The 18,121-nt window shown below is 43.2% G+C and overlaps 1 protein-coding gene across 1 annotated transcript in view; it reads left to right on the forward strand.

The window, feature by feature from the left end:
- Nucleotides 1-18,121, forward strand: part of LOC147451474 (Aldolase superfamily protein) — a 51,966-nt gene that overhangs the window by 6,195 nt on the left and 27,650 nt on the right. Inside the window, exons 3-8 of the mRNA XM_086520367.1 lie at nucleotides 10,131-10,239; nucleotides 10,334-10,412; nucleotides 10,513-10,588; nucleotides 10,672-10,755; nucleotides 13,400-13,504; nucleotides 13,596-13,676. Of these exons, the coding sequence (XP_086376493.1) occupies nucleotides 10,131-10,239; nucleotides 10,334-10,412; nucleotides 10,513-10,588; nucleotides 10,672-10,755; nucleotides 13,400-13,504; nucleotides 13,596-13,676 (534 nt within the window). The remainder of the gene's footprint in view (nucleotides 1-10,130; nucleotides 10,240-10,333; nucleotides 10,413-10,512; nucleotides 10,589-10,671; nucleotides 10,756-13,399; nucleotides 13,505-13,595; nucleotides 13,677-18,121) is intronic.

Here is an 18,121-nt window from a genome sequence, read left to right on the forward strand (position 1 = left end):
ACAAATTTTCATTATTCACAACCATTCCAACAACTTTTGATATTATAATCCAACCAAAATCAAACCTTGTAAATAAGAGCCGTGGAAAAAGCGTACATGCTACATGTCTATGATCGCGAATAAAATCTAGTTGTATACATTGAAAGATATAGATAACTTTATGGACCAAGTGAACATTGCACATGAATTCACCACCACAAATAACAATGTAAAAGATACATTATAATAGAGCACTCTACTTTAATGCTAAGAGAATTGCTTCTTGCACTTCAATAGGCTCCTTTGATAGGCTCAGAAATTCCATTATGCATATCCATCAATTTGAATGCAATAGTCAATGAAAAAACGTATGAGATAAATACGAAACCATATGTCAACTACATCATCATTAAGCTCACTCCACATCATGCTGTTGTTATGGCTCCACTTCTTCTATTCTTTATGGTCTTCCATGCTTCAAAGCACTCCTTCCAAAGCACATTTACTGGATTTGCAATCTTTGGAGTGTTCATACCAACAAACATCAACAAATTCAAACTCTCAAGAGAGAGCTGATTGCGAAATTTGCTCTTAATCTTGTTCATCTTTGAAAAGCCTCTCTCACATGCTACAATTGAAAGAGGTAACACCAACAAGACTCTCCAAAGCTTTATGGTCCAAGGAAATGAATGCTCCCACTCATCATGATTATTGGTATCCAACCAAGCAGCATACATATCTTTTCCTTTAAAACAATTTCGCATTCTAGTTATAAAGGACCTGCGTTCTCCTTTACATTCTTGCTCATTAATTAACGAACTCTCCTTGCCCAAAGTGCTTACATAGAACTGTTAACCATTCTCTAGACATAGCATCTAGCTTTTTCAACTCCGGATCATAATCCTTCGGCGAGAAATACTTTGCTGCTTCAAAAACATCAAAATCCCCTTTAAAGCGATCCCACAATGATTGGCTTATGTTGCTAACATAGCCTTGACATAAACCTATCAAATATACATATGCAGTATCATAAGTCTCATGGGGATTAGCTACATCTCCTTCACACATCGGACCCAAATGCAAATAATAAGAGTGTATAGTACCTTTCTCATCTTTGTACATCATTACACCCTTTTGCGCATGAACCGTTTTAATAAAACTTTCTATATGCTTTGTCTCAATTGCAAATTTAGGACCCAAGAAAGACAATTGAAAGGTTTCAATCACAGATCTAAAATGGTCCCCAATGCTAGACATGTCAACATGCAATTCTTGAAATTTGCAGTTTAAAATATTCAACTCTCCAAGTACATCGGCAAAGAAGTGAAGCAGGAACTGAACCTTGTAGTTAGTGAGGGATGCATATAAAGTTACATCTTCAGTTCTCATAACAGCCAAATAAGCAGGCATAAGTCTCACTACTTTCGTCAAGACCTGACCTTAGAGAGCCATCTAACATCATGCATTTTTTGAGGACGTTTTTTCCTCTTCTACCAATTCCAAAAGCCTGTACCACTTCAACAAGAAAACCATGCTCTTTGCAAATCGAGATGTCCACTCATAAAGCTTCCTTGCAATCTTGTCCACAAATTTGAACTCTTTACATGCATTGAAAGCATCATTTGCAGCAAGAGCTTCTCTATGAGCGATACAATGAAATGATGAAGGTTTCCCATGGCGACTGTGGTTTGAAAGGGGGTGGGATACTTGAGGCCACGGTTGCCGCGAAAGTCTTCTTGGGTGGGGCCAGGTTAGTGTGAGTTGGGGGGTACTGTATATGTCCACCCCATAGGGGCCCTCACTCCCCACTGGGGGAGGCAAAAGAAAAAGGACCCCCCCCTTTTGCTTCTTCCTCTTCTGTAGTTGCTGGCGGGCCTGGTGGGACGAAAAGCTTGCTGGGAAGAGTGGCGGGCTGAAGCTTGAATAGGCTGCGTGCTGGCGAGGGAAAAACACTAGCGAGGGTGAGAGAGAAACGTTGGCGAGAGAGAAGATGAAGATTGTTTTAACGTCGTAGGAAACTATACCAAGAGACTTTAAAGATCTAGCCGATGAGGAGAGTTGAACTCTACACCTCTTATTCAAGAGGGAAATGGCATAACCAACCTACCACACTTGGGTGATAGAAAGGTTATACCATTTTCCTTTTTTTATTAGCACACACACACACACACTCGAGAAGAAGATTTTTTTAACGTTGTAAGAAACTATCCCAGGAGACCTTAAAGATCTAGTTGACGAGGAGAGTTGAACTCAAGACCTGTTATTCAAGAGGCAAATGGCATAACCAATCTACCACACTTGGGGGGAGAGAGAGAGAGAGAGAGAGAGAGAGAGAGAGAGAGAGAGAGAGAGAGAGAGAGAGAGAGAGAGAGAGAGAGAGAGAGAGAGAAATGAAATGAAATGATATATTAACGTCTACAAAAGTCCAAAATGACCTATGAGACCAAACTGAATACAATGGTGAGTCTAGTACCAAGTCTAGGTACAAACAAAGAAAACTGCAAACAAGACACTGAGATAGGAGTGCTACCGACTCCTATGGGTGGCTGGTAAGCTGAGCAATGGTATAATGCCACAAAGGTACAAAATGGGGATAAGTGTCACCATGATACAATATAGTAGTAGCATGAAGTCTATCCTGATTGACACTCTGGGTGTCGTGCTAGAACAGGATCCTCTGTCGCAATCTCCGTCGGTGCTGCGTGGCTCCCCTCCTCAGTCGTGGTCGTCTTGATCTCCCCAACTCTAAAGCTCGGTCAATGAGAGTACCACTGGGGTGTGTATGGGTGGGAACCGAGCTTAGTGGTGGTGGTTGCCCCTCTGCCTCTGTGGTACTGGGACTGAAGAAATATGAGATGCATCTCTGGGACTATCTCTGTCTATGTCCTCTCAATAGAGAGTCTCTATGTCTCTGTATCTCAAGTAGAAATAATCCGAGACATCTCTGATCCTGATATCTCATGACTCTATCTAACGAGTCAAAACCATCTTCGAATAAGCAGTGAAAGCGTCCCCGTATCTCATAGTAGATTGTGCAGTGACATGTAGTGAAGCTCTGTCTCTGGCTCTACATGGCATAACTGACATATCCTACTGTCTACTGGTATGCCTCTGAATCTACCTGTCTCAATCCCAAGCTGGTGTGAAGATGTGTGTATCTGACCTATGGCACATCGTAACCCATGAGATAGGTGTGTGTCCATGTAGCTAGGCCGTGTGACAAATCTGTCTGTCGTGAGTTGGAGAAGATGCTCTCTATAGAAAGCCCTCTTCGTACCCAACTCCCGTGATTGCTCTATCCACGCCCTCCTGGTATCAAGCTGGATAAGATCCTGCCGAATGAGTAGTAATCTCCATCCGTGTAAGAGCCAAAGATGGTGCATCAAGACAATACTGGAAAGGGGCAGCCTGTCCATGCTGAAACCATGCCTCTGAAACCATGAGCTCATCTGTGCATACCAACATGATGTATCTCCTTGAAATGCCAGCTGTCTGGACGACTCAAGATCAAGCCTAGCATATGTGTCCCTGATGGTGTCCCATAAGCTGTGTACAAATGATACTGATCTGGTAAGTGCCTCAATCTCCATAGGTGGGGCAGCCAGCTCCGCTCGTATGATGTCATGTGAAACTGAGGCCTTGGCTCTAATCAGCCTAGAAATCATAGATACCAAGGGCCTCTCCATATTACTCCATCCAGCACTATCAACAAACAGTCCCCAAACCTGAACCCCGTAGTGTATAACTGAAGCAACCAAAGTGTCGAAGAGCTAGAGCTTTGTTCGAGGTTCCTGGAACTGAACTTGCGAACAAATCCTCTCTAAACCGCCTAGGGCTGCATAGGCACGAGTCAATCTAGTGTCTGCTGCCACTCTCAGTGTGAACCTCGATCCACTAAAGACCACCCCAAGATATGTGTATGCATTAGTGCACTCCATACTGTCCTGACCATATGTGAATGTAGGTGCTGATCTCCTGACCCACTGTGGTGTGGTATTAAATACCATGACCTTGGTTTTACCAATGTTGACAGACAATCCACTATCCCCTGCAAAACTATGCAATGCGTCCAAATGTCTCTGCATACCCTCTGGTGAGTTTGATATCAACACGATATCGTCAGCATACAATAAAAGAGGGACCCATGTCCCTGCAAGCTGAGCACCTCTATCTCCTCCTCTCTCAATATAATCAGAGACCTCATCAACATACATACCAGATAAAGTAGAGTACAATGGGCATCCCTGTTTCACTCCGATAGTGGAGTGAACTATGTCAGATATCCCCTCTGGGGTGCGTACATGACCCATCACTGAATTGTACAATGCCATAATCCCCCATATCAGCTCTGTGGGTACCCCAATTTCATAAGTCGGCGCATCAATATGGCCCTCGGTCTTGTGTCAAAAGCTTTGCGGAAGTCCACAAAGCTGCAATATATCCGTCTACCATGTGCTCGACCCTCCTCAATGATAGCTCTGAGTGTAAAGACATGATCCAGTGTGGAGAAACCCCTCTTGAAACCAGCCTGTCCAGGTGCCTGTATGCCCATAGTCTCTGCTCAACTGCTTAGCCTATGCTCAAGGATGGATGCATATAACAGTGCCAATGTGTGTCCTACCATGATAGTACGGTAATTCCCTGGCACTGTGGGGTCTCCTGTCTTGAAGATAGGTGCAATAGTAGACAATCTCCAAGACTCAGGAAAGCCCTCACACATGACACGGTTGAACAACCGTGCAAGCATCTGTGCCAACAAGTCCCCAGCATGTATAATGTGCTCTGCTACCAAACCCTCATGATCCTGTGTCCGTCTGGTCTTCATCCTGTCACTGGCCTCCTTTACCATCTCAGTGGTAAAGAAGGTGCTCGTAGCCGGACATGACTGTAGTGGATCCGGTAGTGGTGGTTGTCCAGGTACAGTGTATAATGATGCTGCATACTGCCCCCATATCTCCGTAGAAGTAATCACTGGTGGGGGAGACTCCTCATGGAATAGACGCCAAGCCTCTCCTGAATCTCTACTAAGGAAGAGCTGATATAAGTCCTGCTCCATCTGGACCAAGAAAGCTCGCTTCTTCCCTCGTACTAGTCGTCGTGTAGCAATATGAGACTATCCATAGATGATCACTCCCCAACATCTGGTATCAGAGCCGTCTCAGAGTCCAAATTGGACATGCTCACAGTGTCAAAAAATAGTGTTCAAGCCAAGGCGCTCATGATGATGCAAGATTGGCCCGGAGATATGCAGGTCAATGAGTCTCCAAACCTGTTGTTAGGTGCTTGCTCCCGCGATGCTTTGAAGCTTGCGCAGAGAGAGAGAGAGAGAGAGAGAGAGAGAGAGAGAGAGAGAGAGAGAGAGAGAGAGAGAGAGAGAGAGAGAGAGAGAGAGAGAGAGAGAGAGAGAGAGAGAGAGAGAGAGAGAAATGAAATGTTATATTAACGTCTTCAAAAGGCCAAAATGACCTATGAGACCAGAAAGTTACAATGCGATGTATCTGATACAAAGTCAGATTAACAAAATAAATTAAACTAGGATAACAAAATATAAATACTGCAGGATCCTAAACTAAGCAGTACAATGTGAAGACAATATGGGAGGGGAGTAGAGATCCATCTTCATTTGCACTCTGGACGACGAAAGAGTATGGCTTGAATCCTTTGCCGTAGCCTCCTTCGAAACTATGTAGCTCCTCTTCTCCATAGATAGAGAGAAATGAAATGAAATGAAATGTTATATTAACGTCTTCAAAAGGCCAGAATGACCTATGAGACCAAACTAATACAAAAGTGGTGAATCTGTTACAATGTCTGGGTACCTTAGTACTAAAGTACTAAGTGTAAAAAGTGTGAAAGTGTGAAAATAAATGTGAAAAACTAAATACAAAGTATTAAATAAACTTCTTAGGAGCATTCTGGGTGTCTGGCTAGAATGCTTCTAATCCTTTGTTGTAGTCTCCTCCGGTAAAGTGTGCTTCTGCATCTCGGTCGTGGCCGTCTCGATTTCCTAAGCTCAATCGCCCTGTCAATGAGGGTGCCTTTGGTATGAATGTGGGTACTCCTTTGTGCTGGCTGCTGGTCTCTTGCTTCTCCTTCCACTCCTGCTTCTCTCGATCCGAAGAAATCTGTGATCTGCCTCTGAGGCTGTAGTGCTCTTTGTCTTCTCATTAGATTATCCCTGTGCCGATGTAGTTCCAGTAGGTACAAGCCTAAGCATCTTTGATCTTGGTATTGTATGACTCTATCTAGAGGTCCAAAGCCTTTAAATAGGCAATGGAAACGCCCACGTATCTCATAGTATACTGTGGAATGGCATATGTAGTGTAATTCTGTCTCCGGCTCCATTCCGCATAACTTGCAAATTCTGCTCTCAGGTGGGATTCCCCTAAATCTGCCAAATTCAATTTCTAGCTGGTGTGAGGATGTACGAATCTGACCAATAGCACATCTCAAACCATGAGACAGGTGGGTATCCATGTAGCTCGGGCGAATCACAAATCCATCTTCAGATAGCTGTAGGAAGTTTTCTTTGTAGTCGGCCATCTTCGTGTCCAATTCTTGTGTAGGGTCTACCCATGTCCTCTTAATATCCAACTGTATAAGATCTTGACGGATGATTTTATTAATCTCTGTTCGTGTAATTGCCAGTGATGGAGCCTCAAGAGAGTATTGGAAGGGGGGTAATCTTTCCATACTGAACCCGTGTCTCTGAAACCACGAGGACAGCTGCGCATACCAGCACGATGTATCCCCTTTCATTGCTAATTGTCGAGAGGATTCGAGGGCCAGTCTAGTATATTGGCAATTATTTGTATCCCACAAACCATGTATAAAGGACACTGATCTGGTGAGAGCTTCAATTTCTATCGGAGGGGCAGCTAGTTCCGCTCGGGTAATCGCGTGTGGTACGGAGACCTAGGCTCTAATCATTCGGGAAATCATAGATACCAAAGGTCTCTCCATTGACTTCCAATTATCCTGATCCACAGATGGTCCCCAAATTTGGACCCCATAAAGCATAGCCGAAGCCACCATAGTATCAAAGAGCCAAAGTTTTGTTCGTGGTTCCTGAAACTGCACTTGTGAACACATCCTCTCCAACCCTCCCAAGGCCGCAGAGGCTCTGGACAATCTAGCATCCGTTGCTTTCTTAAGAGTAAACTTCGGTCCTGCAAAAACCACACCAAGGTATGTGTATGCATCTGTGTACTCTACTGTATCCTGGCCATATGCAAATCTTCTAACCCACTGCGGTGTGGTGTTAAACACCATAACTTTGGTTTTACGCAAGTTTACCGACAGTCCACTGTCCTCCGCGAATTTATGTAATGCATCTAGCTGCCTCTGCATTCCATCTGGTGATTCTGCTATCAATACAATATCATCTGCATACAACAACAAAGGGATCCATGACCCTGCAAGTTGAGCACCTCTGTCACCCTCTCTATCAATGTAATCTGATACCTCATCTATGTACATACCAAATAAAGTAGGGGACAGTGGGCATCCCTGCTTTACTTCAACGGTGGAATGAACAATGTCGGAATCCCCTTCTGGAGTACGTACATAACCAGTTACTGACCCGTATAAGGCCATGATCCCCCAAATAATCTCTTTGGGGACCCCTAACTCTTGCATCCTGCGCATCAATCTGGCCCTTGGTACTGTATCAAAAGCTTTCCGAAAATCCACAAAGCAACAATACATCCTTCTCCCGCTTGCTCTTCCTTCCTCAATAATGGCTCTGAGCGTAAGAATATGATCTAAAGTGGAATAACCCCTCCTGAATCCAGCTTGTCCTGTTGCCCTTATGCCCTCATTCTTTGCCCATCTACTCAATTTTTGTTCAAGAATGGATGCGTACAGTCGGGTCAATGTGTGACCTACCATAATGGTACGGTAGTTCCCGGGTATCATAGGATCCCCTGACTTGAAAATAGGTACGATAGTAGATAATTTCCAAGATTCAGGCAATCCTTCACACATGACCCGATTAAACAGACGAGCAAGGACTTTTGAAAGTAGATCCTTGGCATGGATCAGATGTTCTGCTACTAAACCATCATGATCATATGCTCTTCTTGTCTTCATCTTATCAATGGCTTTTTTCACCATTTCCGTAGTAAAGAAAGTACTAGTAGTAGGGCATGGCTCTAGCGGATCTGGTAATGGAGGCTGTCCAGATACCATATATAATGATGTTACATATTGACCCCAAATTTCAGGAGAAGTAATTGTCGGAGGCGGTGAGTGCTCGTGAAATAAACGCAAGGCCTCATGTGAGTCCTGACTCAAGAAGAGCTGATATAAATCCTTCTCCAGTTTGGCTTCAAAGGAAATGAAATGAAATGTTATATTAACGTCTTCAAAGGCGAGAATGACCTATGAGACCAAAAAGTTACAATGTGGTGGATCTGATACAAAGTCAGAGTAACAAAAATGACAAAATAAAATGACAGAATAAAATGCTATGGGATCTGAAACAGCTAGGTGTGATCTAAGCAGATAGGTGGGATAGCTAAATCACAGATCACAAAAGATCCAGCTAGGTGGGATAGCTAAATCACTGATCACAAAAGATCCAGCATCGGTCGCTGGCAGATTTCATCAATCTCCTCCATGGTCAATAGCCTGACCGGGCGTTGTGCATGCTGGGCCAAAGTGATCCGAATCCTCTGATGCAACCTCCGTCAATGCTGTGTAGTCCTCCGCAGTCGTGGGCGTCTGGATCTCCCTAGCTCGGTCGCTTGGTCGATCAGTGTGCCTCCAGTGTGAGGTGGCGAGCTCTCCTGTGGTAGTAGCTCCTCCGGGTGTCGAGTGTCTGCTCTAAAGAAGTCTGTGATCCGTCTTTGAGACTGGCTGGCCTCTCCTCTCATCAGGCTCTCTCTGTGTCTGCGCAGCTCGAGCAAAAACAAACCCAAGCATCTCTGATCCTCGTACCGCATGACTCTTGAGAGTGGTCCGAAGCCCTCTCTGAACAAGCAGTGGAAGCGGCCGCGTATCTCGTAGTAGACGGGGCAATGGCATGTGTAGTGCAACTCTATCTCAGGCTCTAATTCTCGACTTGGGCACCCCAAGTCTGTTACATCAACCCTCCCCCTTGCCAACGTGCCTGACAATTTTATTTTAGTTGTTTTAGTTTTTTTTCCAGACATTTTGAGTTTCAATGTAACTTTCTGGGTCTCATAGGTCATTTTGGCCTTTTGAAGACGTTTAATATGACATTTCATTTCATTTCATTTCTCTCGGGATTGTTCCTACGACTTAAAATTCTCTCTTTTATTCTCTTCTCCTTCTCTTCGTGGGCACCCCCAAACCAGTAACACCAAAGCCACCCTGTCAGCATCTCCCCGACTATGACGTGGGGTCACACTAGACAGGGCCATTTGTGATCTCATTTGCCTATGATGTGGGCCCATTGGTTGTGGTCCCTTCGGTGGAGGCTGTCGCCACCGGGCACTAGAGACTCCCCGCCAGACACATCAATAGCGTGACTCTAGCCACATTCTGGGAGAGGATTCTATCATATCTTGTATACATAGCCACAGTTGTATTTTCAGTTTCTAGCTCTTAGGTTGAGTTAAGGATGTTATTTTACCTTTCTTTTCTGATGAGATAACATGTTTCACACATGGATATAATTTGGTATTTTTCTCATAGGCCACATTGGTTTTGTAAACATAAACTCATAGTTCTTCCTTTCTCATTATTCTTTCTGCTCCATAGTTTCTCTTTCCTTTTTTCGCCACTCTTTCTGCTCCATAGTCCCTCTGCTGTACACTGCAACCTGTGATGGCCGGCTTGCCATAGAACGATGCAAAATTTTATTGAGACACATGGTAAGGACTCTTCTAGAGTTGGTATCCAGAGTTGAATTTGCCAACCTAAAAACACCACCCCTTTCTAAACTTTGCTTTATAATCCACGAGATGAACTGTCAATGAGATTTCTGACATATATAGTCAAGTCCCTTCTAACCATCAATAGAGGAACATGTATTTTAGGATCCTCCATGTTTTCGAGATCCTCAGTGTATGTTCAGGGGAGCGCGTCTTAAGAGAGTGTGCTTGGCCCTCTTCACTTATTTGTATAGCAGCCTAGTATGTTACATGTCTGTCTGTTAACTTGAACAATACTTCTGTTCTTGTCAGGTTTTGAATTACCACCAAGCTTTCTGGGGCAGGCCTGTAAAGAAGCAAGAGCTCACGCTTTCAGTACCTAATTGCCAAGGCCATCATATTTGCGCAGCAGTTCAGACAGGTCATAGAGAGTCCATTGCGTTGACCAAATTGATAGTCTAGAATTGTTTCTGCTATGCTTGAGGATATAACAGGTACTCATCTCAAATTTGCAGCTGACTACACTGAACTCGATGCTATTTCAAAATTTAGTGAGATAGTTCCTGACACAGTTATTTTTGATGATTTTGAAAGGTAATATAATTAGTTTTTCTTGTGGGGTGATTTAACAATATTGCTTGTTGAAGAGCATTTTTTCTGATGCTGAGGAGAATGGATTTCTATAATACTGCAGGCTTGCTCCTACTGCAGCTACAGTCAGCTCATCACTTCTTCTTGGGATCACAAGCGTACCAAAAACAAAGTTTAATGTATGTTTTATGAGTAACCAATCAACTGGTAATCACATTGGCTGCACAAACTAAATGGAAAAATTTGTGGCTATCTTCAACAGAGTGCTATTGAGACAGCATTAGCGTACAATGAGTGCTACCTGAAGGATACAATTGAAAGCCGACTTTCTTGCTTTACTGATAAGGTTGTTCCTCTTGCCAGATACAGTGTATGGCCAGATTAATGTGGCAGGATTTCTGCTTTTCAAGTTGCTTTTTTGCAAACTTCAGTTGCAAGCATGTGCATATCTTATTATTACGCTTCTGTGCAGGTTAATTGAGCTGATGAAGTTCCCTTTAGATTGACAAAATAGGGCCTACTGCATGCCTACTTGTGCCTATTTCTTTGATGTAGGTACTGGGCGCTTGAGTTTATTCTGGTATCATGAGAACCATGGAAAGAGTTATTGGGAACCATGGTGCTCTGTGTGCTGGTGGTGAAATTACAAATAGGACTCGACATCCTTCATTAAAAGTCTTGGTAAAAGTGAGAGTGGCTTAAAATGGACTTTGAAACCCTTTTCTAGAAGGGGTGACACAACCTTGAATGCAAACCTGGTCTCTCCAAATGTGGCTTGAATTCTGTTCAGCATCCGTTTACTCTGTTCCCGCTTGAAGTTTCACTACTGCATGAAATAATCAATGGGAGTTAAACGAGTGAAATGTTGTCACTTTTCCATTTTCCTTTTTCCTTTTTTTTTTGGGTGGGGGAAACATACCTTACCCTTAGCATTACATTTGAAAATACTTTTGTTTATTATCACAAGAATTTTGGGAAAAGCCTTGACATCAAACTAGAAAGACACTATGGGGGAAAAAGTCCATATCTGTATAATACAATGATACAATTAGTGGCAAGTGATATAGAGAGCTCATTAGCTAGCCTCCTCAACCATCATGACCTGAAGTACCAGCAATAGCAGAGCCTTATGATGATAATCTCCTATTCTCCAAGGTGTGCAAATTCCATGATACTGTGTGTCAATGCATCCATGCCACAAGATCCCTTCGTCTGATACTAAAATAGGATGCGGCCAGGACTGTACTATCAGTATGGTGGGGATTCCAACTCATTCTTCACACGAGAAATAGTGGTAGGACTTTACTGTCTCTAAGTGGGAGGGTTCATATTGTAAAGTCTTTAACCACACAAGCCTGGCCATTGCACTTTCATCAAATTGTTAAGATAGTGTGTGATGATACTTAAAACCTACCTGCATTCAATAGATCTACAAAGGAGCAGCTGAGAGATTAGGCCCTGCAGCTAGAAACTTTCTTCACGCATATGGCAGGATCTGTTTCCAGTGATCACCCATGGTGCACTCCATGTTTGGGACTTTTTATGATCATCCCTTGGATGCACAGGCAATATAATATGCATTGTCGCATCACAAGATGGTGGAGGCACACAGTCTTACTGGAAGCAAGGTTGTGGAGGATGGCTCTCCCTCGGTGGGGTCTCTCTGCCCTCCAACCTTCCCCTGCTGTGGCTCCAGCTGTGAGTGCTACCACAGAAGGGACAACTGAGGAAGGAGCCTCAAGATTGCCGCGTGCGCGCTCTGTATCTTCAGCTCTATGAGGATGCTACCCGGCACTATCTGCGCTGGCCTGTCCCTTCTCCAATAGACTAAATAAGGCTGACTGGATATGCTGTCCTTGTCTATCTGGCTGCTTCTGTCTCAGAGACCTAGGAAAACCTAACTCAAGGGAGAAAAGCAGATTGCTCCCTGGTATAGTCTTAAAATTGCCTCGCCCCTTACTATGCTTTATCAATGCGCCCATCTCCAATGGTCAGGAATGATTGTATCCAATCTGTGGTGGACTTTGTGAGAATGCAAACATCCAATGATATGCCCGATAGAGTGCTCTGAGAGAAAGTAGTGATCTAGTATTGAACAACCTCCTTTGCACTTTCAATGAAACTGAAAGAATCTGCCATTGCATTGCAATGAAGTGCTGAGCTGCCACCAATTCAGCGCTTGTGCTTAAGCGATGTGCATGTGGGAGGCTGTGCAGATTGGGGTAGTTCAGGCTGCTGTTAGGATGAAATCAATTGACTAAAGGTTAAAGGCTGATCCTAAGCTATATTGTGACGAGGACTATAATGGCAGAAACAGGTGAGCCAATCGCAAAGGAGGCTGCAGCAGGTAACAAGCTGATGTCCAGGACTAAAGTATGGAGGGTAGGCTGAACTATGGCTGGATTGGGGTGGCTGCACTTGTGGGGTGACTGCAGTTTGCACGCTATGATAAGGTCAATACTCTGTCTCTAGTGTAGTAACAGTGTGCAGGGGCTGAAGTGTTTTGTCATGTAAATCTGCCATAGTGGTTATTATTGTCAAAATTGGCCGGTAAACATGGTGCAACCAGTAACCATGCTGTGATGACTTTACTAATATCATGGATAGTGCGCTGTCAATCGTGACCTAGGCTTGAGCTTTTTGGCTGTTTTGTTCAGACAAATGGTGATTTAGAGCATCTCAGCTGTGAATTCAAGCTTTGGTGTTACTATTGAAGTGTGTGATTTCTTCTGTTTTTATCTGGGTAACTGAAGTTGAGGCATCAATACATACCTTTTTGAGTTTGTCTTGGAAATATGGTGGGGACACCTGCCAACTAACATGGCTCAAAATTGCTTTGCAGAGAAAAGTTAATAATTAATACATGTCTTTAATCTGCTGCACGAACTTAATGAAGAAATAAGGAAAAATTTAATGGTTTGCTTCTGATCCTTCTAATGTGAGTTCAAGGTCAAGTTTTGGTAAGCTTATGGGAATGTGCATCATGACAGGCCCTTGTGAATGTAGGGAGTATTTTGTCAAAGCTTGTTCCAGGTCGTGTCTCCACTGAATTAGATGCACGCTTGGCTTATGATACTGCAGGCACAATTGCTAAGGTAAACTGTAAAAGACATAATGTTTCTAATGGATTTTGGAACTTATTGGTCGTAGCCTTTGATTTTTTTTCTTTCTGATACGGAGAAACAGGTCCATGATCTCATTCGGCTATATGAGGAGGTTGAGGTTCCTAAAGAGCGTTTGCTTTTCAAAATTCCAGCCACATGGCAGGTTCATACACAAATTGTGATGTTTATGTGTGATTTTAGGTTTCAAAGTTTTTTTTTGAGGATTACATTCCAGGAATAGGATTGAGTTTTATTGAATCTAAAATAGAAATAAATAGGAAGAGGCGTTTTATGTCATATGCATCCGTTCACCAAGGCTAAAAGAACAGAACTTCCTGGAAGTTGACGCTTTTTACACTGAGCAAGATTACCAGCTGGAAAAGCCACCAAGTGTTGGAAAAGGGGGTGATATGGAACAAGAAGATAATGAAATAGAGAAAGAGGTGAAGAGAAGGAAGAAGAAGACGACCATTGAAAGAAACTACATTGACATTCACATTATTTTCTTGACTAACTAGGACAACAGTTTTACTAACATCAATTGGCTAAAAAACAATAAATGACAGTGCTTAACTTCAATTTTCTTTACTAACTAGAACAAGTCAACTACAGTTTTACTAACATCGATTGGCTAGCAAACAATGAACGAGCGTGCTTAACTTAGTAACAAGGGCTGAATTTGCTACGTCATTAATGAGCCGCACTAGAAGGCTTTTTGTGAAAATCTATATGCATAATTGTGCTTGATGTGGCTTGATAAAGGTGAACAAATTGGAGTATGGGAGATTGGAATGAACTACCAGTGGGTATGGCAGAGGGCTTGATTGAACCGGCAGGATTTATACCTTCCACATCAGGAGACATGTGCATTAAGAGGCACGTTCTCCAATAGATACCACCTAACAGAAAATTAGATGTAATCTCAATGGAAGCGTGATCTTTTGAAGATCGTGTTTGCTTATAATCCTTGTAATCAATTGGCTACTAGCCGTTGTGTGGTTGCTGTAGGGGATATGAGTCAAACCTCTATTTAATGCAAGCCATAGCAAATTTCTGCAAAATAGATTGGAAATGCCAGCAATTACGAGAAAAGGAATGTTTTATCCATCAGTAGTCTCATGACCTCCAATTGTTCAGATCAAGGAGATTTCAAACTTGGGGGATCACACATGTTATGTTGTAGTGGAATGAATCTGGGTTGGTCATAAATTGCAGTGGTCTTATTGAATGTCACAAAGTGATGACTTGGCATGAATATCCCGAACCAGTAAAAGGAGCAAAGGCCGAGCTGGAACCAGGGCAGAAACAAAGGGCCCAAATCTGAGTCTAGAATCCCATAAAACGCGGCAAAAATCCCAATGGGATTCACACCATGATTCGCTATGTAAAAGTCGGGATGATGTGGCAGTTAGTATGCATGTGCTTTTCAGCTAGAGATTGAAAGCAGCGGTTTTTTGAGGTGCCGGATGCTCTTGAGAGCACCAGTTATGAGAGCTTTTGCTTTACAGAGCTTTTGGGGTGCTTGCTTTTAGTAGGCCATGTGCCTTTATTTGGATGCCCTAAGGGCCAATCTCGTAAAGCGGTAGAAGATTCAAAGAGAACACCTCTTAGTGGGCAGGCAAAAGAAAATCCGGCGCGGGAACTGAAGAAAAGAATGAAGATTTGGACAAATTCATGGTGAAAATTTTTGCAGAACGGAGTACAAACGTCAACTGCAGGTTGACACATCTGTGAGAAGATTGATCAAGTACTCCATAGACCGGAGACTTGCGAAACACCTGAAGGATTACTCGATTGATAAGATTTACTCAAGATGGAGTGTGGCCATTGCTTTTTCTCTCAGGTCGGGAGGAAAGCCGAAAGGACAGACGAGTGCAGAAAAGCGGAACCTATACTCGCAGAAAGAGATGGACAAGAACTCTTGAAAAGAGGAGGAACCAAAGGACTACCGGAAGATAAACTTGAGAGTTACAGAGCAGCAACCGAGTCCGGAAGAAAAGGAAAGGTGAAAGCATAACTGGTACCACATTGCGTGGGGCTCGACCCAAATCAGATGAACGAAAGTACAAAACTTTACCGCACATGGGGCAAAGTGAAAGATCAGGAAGTCCTCATTTTCTTTGATGGAGGAGCCAAGGCCAACTTCTTTTCACTTGAATTCGCGGCTCGACTTGGAATTACGCCCGACAGGCTGAGGCCACAGGCGGAGGCAGTTCTAGCGGCACCGGGACAAGATGTTGCCATTACACCGATCATTGCCAAACTTCGTTTGCAATGTCAAGGGTGTTTAGGGCATGAGGACTTTTATATCATGCCTTTGGAAGGGTGTGATGTCCTCCGAAGAATCCCTTGGTACCACAAGAACAACGCCGTGATTGACTATCGGGCTAAGAAAGCGACTTTGACAAATGAAGGGCAAGGAGATTGTACTTGTTGAAATTCAGTTTCTTTACTTAATTTTTTTTGAGAGAACTGAATGATGATTGAAGGTTGAATATGTTTGACCTCGAAAAAGAACGACAAGATTTTTTGCAATAGGGGCTGACTATTTCTTTGAAGGCGTACAAAGCGAGTTGCCTCCTTTACGTTGTGAAGATCACATGATTGATTCCTGGTAGTACATCACCAAACCGGCCACCTTACAGAGTTAGCCGAGGCCAAAATAAAGAAACAATGAACCAGAACTGATTTTCACATTACGAGGATCGAGGATATACCTGACAGACTTCAGAATTCTACTTGCCAAAATTGATCTGAAGAGTGATTATCATCAGATCTGTATTGCTCCTGGAGAAGTCTACAAGACAGCTTTCAAGACAACTTTTTGGAGTTCCAGAGAGTACTGATCATTTGTGGGTTTTCTAGACACTTGGGGAAGTATAAATTGCTTATAAATGTGAAAAAGAGCGAGTTTTTTCTTGCCTAAGATACATTTCTTGGGACACATCGTCTCAGCAAAAAGGGTACAGATAGATCCGGCCAAAAGTGACACTATCCGCGACCGACTTGAAGAATATTCAGATTGCTTTTTTATAGGCTCTCTCTCTCTCTCTCTCTCTCTCTCTCTCTCTCTCTCAGATTGCTTTTTTATAGGCACCCTTATCAAAATTCAAAGAATTTATTGGATTTTAAGCATGGCCCACAATTTACTAACACTTAATTTTTTTAAAAAATACCCCAAAAATGGTAAAACGCCCATAGAAGCTTTTTGGGCTTGTGTTTCTTACTACCGGTGGTTCATTCGGAAGTTTGCAGAGGGAGCTTCGCCTTTGCACTTATTGACTTAGAAAGGAGTCCCTTTCTCGTGGGGACCGATAAAGGTGACTGCTTTTCAGTCACTTAAGGAAAAAATTGACTACTAGATCAATGTTGGCTTTGCCAGACTTGCAAAAACCATTCGAAGTTTATTGTGATTGTAGTCTGGGAGCGGTCTTGATGCAAGAAGGCCATGTGATTTCTTTTGAAGTAGAATGTTTTCAAGGCCAGAACTGGTAGCACAGATTTATGAAAAAGAGCTATTGGTAGTGATGCATGCTCTTACTCAGCGGCAACATTATCTACTCGGAGCCGATTTCACGGTCTTTACTTGGCAACATTATCTATTAGGAGCCGATTTCACGGTCTTTACTGATCATCAGAGTCTACGCTACTTCTTGTCACAGAAGCCGCTCTCGGTAAAGCAGATGTGGTGGGCTAACATCTTGTCACAGTTTCACTTTCAGATTGTCCATGCTCAGGGACAGAAAAACTTAGTGGCAGATGTTGAGTCTCGGAAGCCCCTCGTCTTGGCTATTTACGCGATCCACCATAGAGCTTTGAGGGTATGGTTGACCAATACACCACCGATTCGGATTTTTCGATGTGTTTACTCGGATACAAAACGGGGAGATAGTGCTAGGATATTCCATACGGGATGACTACTTGATGAAGAAAACAATGTTGTGTGTTACATAGCCGTTGAGGGAAATTGTTTTGACTGAGTGCCATTGTCCCACCTTTTACGGGTCACCGTGGCATTGATACCACCTTTGTCACAAACCGGTAACGTGGCGTGGCCAGTGGGTAGCAATACACACACACACCCCTTGGCAGAACTTGGAAAACACGCACTGCAGTGCTAACGTGGCACGTACGGACCCTCGGAAAATGCGTAAACAGTGCTGATGTGGCTGAGCTGTACGGATTGCCTTTTCCTACGCGAGCTGGGCTGAAAATCCTATGCAATGTTTGGGAGAAGCTTTTGGAAGCCTTGCTTTATTTTTATGAAGCTTTTGAGAAGTTTGCCTTATTTTAAACTTAAGTGAAAAGATGGCAGCTTTTGGGGCTTTGCTTTTGGCATCCCTTGTAAACCAATAAATACCAAGTGACATAAAGGATTAAAATAAAGCAGGACCCACAAAGAAAGACTTGCGCCAAAAAAAACTGATGACGTGACAGATTTCCGAAAATTACACTTGCAGTGCTGACGTGGCAGGCTGTACAGATTTCCACGTTTTGCGTTGACTGCTGACGCGGTGGTTGTACGGAATTCTGTGATCTACGTTGGTAGCTTTTTGGCATTGCTTTTGAACCAGAAGCTTTTGAGTTTGAAGGCTTTTCATAGGCCAA

This window comes from Adiantum capillus-veneris, chromosome 9 (assembly GCF_014529385.1).
Source record: "Adiantum capillus-veneris isolate H3 chromosome 9, ASM1452938v2, whole genome shotgun sequence".
NCBI lineage: Eukaryota > Viridiplantae > Streptophyta > Polypodiopsida > Polypodiales > Pteridaceae > Adiantum > Adiantum capillus-veneris.